The sequence below is a fragment of the Triticum urartu genome, chromosome 7 (assembly GCF_003073215.2).
Source record: "Triticum urartu cultivar G1812 chromosome 7, Tu2.1, whole genome shotgun sequence".
Taxonomy (NCBI): domain Eukaryota; kingdom Viridiplantae; phylum Streptophyta; class Magnoliopsida; order Poales; family Poaceae; genus Triticum; species Triticum urartu.
In genome coordinates this window covers 573,847,026-573,852,236 of record NC_053028.1, presented here as the reverse complement: position 1 = coordinate 573,852,236, position 5,211 = coordinate 573,847,026, and the positions used below count along the sequence as shown (strand labels likewise).

Genomic DNA, 5,211 nt, shown 5'->3' with positions numbered 1-5,211 from the left:
TTGTAGAAATTCGATATGACGGCTAAAGCACAAAATCCGATTCTGCCTCAGAGGCTTTTTCTATCAGCTTAGCACTAGAGGCATGCCCTTTCCACCCCTTGAAAATGTGATGGACACTGTAAATTCGAAGGGGAGTGCTTCGGTACAACCCCCCCTAAAACGTACAGTGGGTAGTATGGTAATTTCACATTAGGTATAGGAATACCCACCCGACGCCGTACGTCGCGCGCGACGTCGTACGCCCGCCCGCGTATGCCGCACCCGTCGTTGTACGCCCGCCCGCCCGCGTACCCGCACCCGTCGCCGTACGCCCTCATGTCTCGACGTTGGCGTGGACAGTTGTTGGAGGAAAAAAAAGACACGGTAGCCGCCGACGCCCGCCGTCGAAACCCTGAACCCTAACGCATCCACGCCGTCTCCATGTTGGCCCCCATCTGCACAAAGTCGCCGTCGCCCGAGTTGCGGCCCAAACAGGCCGCCGCGCGTGCCCCGGCGCCTTTACCGCCGCCGGCGCGCATGCCCGCCGCCGCATTCCATTCCCGTCGCCCAGATGGCTGCCCACCCGCGATCTACGTCGCCGCCTCCCTCCGCGCACTATGCCTACTATGACCAGCCATCGTCCTCACGCCGTCGACACCTGCCTCCGCCGGCCAGCAACGTCACGTCGTCATCACGTTTGTCATCGGAGGAAATGGATCCGGCTGAAATCCTCGCCGCCGTGCAAGAGGTTGGTTTGAGACATTGTTGTGCTTGATAAGATAGTTGTTTTAGGGATGATGTTACACGGCGTTTGATTCATCATACAATTTTTTTAACTATATATAGTTAGAGGAGGAGGGAGATTATGATGGCGATGATTACGGTGAGGACAACGAAACCTCGTCACAGAATATGGATGAACCTCGTGAGGAGAACTACACGAGTTTGGATGAATCTTATAGTGGCAATGTAAGTGTGATCAATGTTGATAAAACAATAAATATGACGGGGTAAATATGATAGACCGCACGGAAAATTTAATATTTTTTTGCATGATGCAGCGACATGGCGATGATGATGATGATATGGATATAGATGATTCATTTGCTGAAAGTGCACTCCGTGTATGTTATTAATAAAATCAGATAAGAAATGACATAATAACCATATGAGCGCTTACATGTTTTTTTTTTGCAATGCGCGCAGATGGACGAGGACGGGGACTTTGTGAGGAATATTGTGGACGATGAAAGTGACAAATCACACGTTGATGCATCTCATGATGACAGCTCCAGCAAAGTAAGTTTTGAAACTTACATCACTAAAGTACATTTTAAAATTATAACTGACTGACATAAATGGTTTAATGCATTAATTTACAGGGAGATGTAGATGGTACAAGCGGGAATGATGAGCATGTTGGTGATGATCTGTTTAATTTTGACATCGGATTTGATGAATATCAGCAAGAATCATTGGACATGCATTGGAAAGTCATGAGGAAGACGTTCAAGTCACTAGGAGATGCTTACAATTTCTATAATCAGTATGCGTACGAGCGTGGTTTCAGCGTAAGAAAGGACTCACTAAAATATTCGAAAGGTCCTGAGGCAACTAAGCGCTTGAGAAAGTATGTGTGTGCGAGAGCTGGGAAACGACAAGCAAAACATTGTACAATGGAAGGCAGGACCCGCAGGCTGAGAGGGGAGACTCGTTGCTTCTGCGATGCGCATATAACTTTGAAACTTGATAAAGAGCGTGACGTTTGGTATGTCAGCAGTTTCAATGATGATCACAGTCACGTTCTAGCTAGACCGGATGAAGTCACATTTCTTCGGTCTCACAATCAGATAAAAGAATATCAGAAGGCTGAGATCTTAACCATGGCAGGTGCTGGAATCAGGAAACATATGATTTATGATCAACTCGTTGCGTGCTCCGGGTCATATGCAAAGGCTGGTTTTGGGAGGAAGAAGCTTTATAACATGTGTTGTAGAGAAAAAATGAAGTTGCTTGCACAAGGTGATGCAGACACTGCCATTGGGATCATGATGACCAGAAAAGAGAGAGATCCAGATTTCTTCTTTGAGCACACCGTCGATGATGAAGGAAGGCTGAAAAACATATTCTGGTGTGATTCTCAATCACGTCGAGACTATGTTGACTACGGTGATGTGACAGTCTTCGACAGCACATACAGGATGAATAGGTATGGCATGCCATTTATACCTTTTGTCGGTCTGAACAACCACCGTTGCACCATGGTATTTGGTTGTGCTCTTGTGTCTGACGAGACGGAAGATACATATGTCTGGCTGCTTCAGACGTTTTTGAGGGCTCACTGTCAGAAGAGGCCCAGGTCAGTAATACTGATGGAGATGTAGCTATGATTAAGACCATAAGAAAGGTACTTTCGGAGGTTTGGCATCGTCTTTGCTCGTGGCATATTGAGAAGAACATGTAGAAACACCTTCATCATAAGTCTCTAAAGGAGTTCAGGTCTCTACTTTATTATGCCACTTCAAAAAAGGTATTTGAGGAGAGATGGGCAGCGTTTACCGCCAAATGGCAGTCGGAGAAAACAAAGACATGGTTACGTAGGATGTACAAGAAGAAAAGGCTTTGGGCGGCATCATATCTGTCAGGTGGGTTTTTCTTAGGTATGCGAAGTAACCAGCGAAGTGAGAGTCTGAATTCATGCCTTCACTTGCATCTAGACTCCGGTATGACTATTGTTGATATGATTGTGCACTATGAGAACTGCATAGTTCGTCTCCGTGAGAATGAGGCACATGACGATTGCACAAAGTCACAGACAGTTCCAGTACCAGTATTGGATGAGTGTAAAGATATTGAGAAATCAGCTGCCCATGAGTTCACTGCGGCAAACTTTTATATCTTGCAGGAAGATATGAAGAAGGCATGGGAGCTAGAGGTCCTTGAGAGACTGAGAGGAGCAGACACTCACAGATTCATACTGACATGGAAGGAAAATAGAGATATCAGATTCACTGTGGACTACACCCCAGGTAACTTAGAAGAAACTGTGAAGTGCAGTTGCAGAAGCATGTATCGCAAAGGACTTCCTTGCAAACATATTCTTCACGTTCTGATTCAGCTACGCTTACGTGAGATACCTAAGTGTTTAGTACTGCGGAGGTTGAGCCAAGTTGCAAGGGGTGGACTTCCCGTGAAGCGCACTAGCGATCTGTTTGCATGGGGATGGGCAGGTGCAGGGGACAGAGCTAGGTACAGCGAGTTGACTATCTTATCTGCTGAAGCAACTCATAAAGCATGTCATAAACCATTTTTATTCGACAAGTTGAAGGCGGCTCTGAGGGACATAATAGATAATGATTACACTGAGGAGGATGAGCCTGGTGCGGAGGTACAGTTTGTGAACGACGATGCATTCGAGCCTAATCAAGATCATGGTCTTGTTCGTGATCCCGCAAAAGTTAACACCAAAGGCGCACCAAAGCAGAATGTTAAAGGCCGCGGTAAGGATGGTCCTGATGTCACTAAAAATGGGCGACCAAAAGCTTTTGATGAGAAAAGCAAACGTCAATGTGGACTGTGCGGTGTTACGGGTCATTATAAGTCCACGTGCCCTCAAAATCCTAAGTATGATTTTCTTATGTTATTGTATATGTTATTGTTCAAACCGAATTTATTTGTTCATTGTGAATTAACACATATCTTATTGTTATGTAGGAACTTTGCTTAACTTGTGGAGTATGGAAGATTGGTTCACCCTTTGATTCAAGACAGTTTTATTATGGATGGCTATGGAAGATCGTTCCACCCTTTCATTGAAGACGGTTTTTTAATGTTCTATACATTTGATCTTTAATAATTGTTATAATATGTTATATGAACTTATTTTACTTCGTTGATGTCAGACTATTTTGTTTTGATGACAGACTATGTAATGCAAGAAGGAGTTTTACTTTGTTTATTTTGATGTGTTAATTTTTACTGTTAATTTTGTGTAAGCCGCTGTTGTTTATTTTGACATGCTCATTTTTGCATAGTACTGCCGTCGCTGTTTACTATATATTTTCTGCATTGCATGGTCGGCGTCGCTTAGAACGCCGTCATTTTAAAAAAAAACACCCGACAAGTGCGCCGGTGCCACTGTCCCACAGTGGCAGCGTCGTCCGACAGCACTGTCCCACAGGGCAGAGTCGGACGGCGGCAGCAGTACAAGGCAATGAAAGGAGTTCGATAGCCTATGTGCCGCCGGGTATATAAGCCGGTTGTCCCGCACTCCGTCGGCCGAGGTGGGACTAAACATCCCAAGTCGCCCCGCGTGGAACTTGGGTCGTCGTCGCGCCGCGTGCTACTTGGGCCGTCGTCGCGCCGTGGGCGGAAACAATGATATTGGGCCGGCTCACGCGGTCACGCGCGTCGCTGCAGGCACGGCGGCTGCGATAGCTAATTTTTAGTCCCACCTCGCCCGATGGAGCGCGCGACGACCAGCTTATATACCCGGCGGCGCACTTGCAGTCAAGCGTCTTTGATTAGTTATGCTACCCGTCGTTCGACGCTGCCCTGTTGGACAGCGCCGTCGGTCCTGTCTGACGTCAGACTGGCCGGCGCACTTGTCGGCAATTTTTTGTAGAAAAGGAAATTAAAAACGTCGGTGTTATAATAAGCGACATCGACAGTGCTTTAAAGTGCATAATAAATACATGTACATTTTTTTAACATTCAGCAGTACAGGAAAATAACTTGACGACTGCACAACTATAAATATGAAGATTTCAAATGTAAAGACAACGGCATGAAGACAACATAATAATCCAAATGTCATTCTCGACTTAAATATTCAAAATAGTAGTGTCTTCTTCATCACAAGACATGATAGTCGAAATAAATGTAAACATTATTTGAGCCTACAAAATTTTCTTTTACAAAATTTTTGGCACATTTATTTCTTCTTTGCAAGCCGGGTAACTTTGTCCTTCACATCGTTGAGCGTATTTCTCTCCAAAAAAATAAGCTGCGCAATCATTAAGTCCCTCGATTTATCAATTGACCCCTGTTAGAACTTCATATTAGTACAATTCAAATAGTATTAAATAATGAATTTAATTGAATATAAGCATTTGAAAAAAAAACCAGACCTGAGAAAAATGGCTTGTCCATTTTTCACCGTTCCAATATTGAAAGCATCGAAGAACAAATATTCCACATGAATTGCTGGTCCGTACAAACAACAGTTCATAA

At 44.7% G+C, this 5,211-nt stretch overlaps 1 protein-coding gene across 1 annotated transcript; it reads left to right on the top strand.

Annotated features, from left to right (window-relative positions):
• Window positions 1-550: 550 nt before the first annotated feature.
• Window positions 551-4,616, top strand: LOC125519108 (protein FAR1-RELATED SEQUENCE 11-like). The gene is made up of 6 exons (XM_048683987.1): window positions 551-727; window positions 826-948; window positions 1,041-1,103; window positions 1,186-1,278; window positions 1,362-2,095; window positions 4,547-4,616. The coding sequence occupies exons 1-6, from the start codon at window positions 551-553 to the stop codon at window positions 4,614-4,616; spliced, it is 1,260 nt and encodes a 419-aa protein (XP_048539944.1).
• The last annotated feature ends 595 nt before the right edge of the window (window positions 4,617-5,211 follow it).

What these genes read in the sequence shown, in the direction of transcription:
- LOC125519108 (XM_048683987.1), top strand. Translation starts at nt 551, where the DNA reads ATGGCTGCCCACCCGCGATCTACGTCGCCGCCTCCCTCCGCGCACTAT. An exon ending in ATGAATCTTATAGTGGCAAT is followed by an intron (nt 949 to 1,040) that starts GTAAGTGTGATC and finishes TGCATGATGCAG; the next exon opens with CGACATGGCGATGATGATGA. An exon ending in GTCGATGATGAAGGAAGGCT is followed by an intron (nt 2,096 to 4,546) that starts GAAAAACATATT and finishes TGTTGGACAGCG; the next exon opens with CCGTCGGTCCTGTCTGACGT.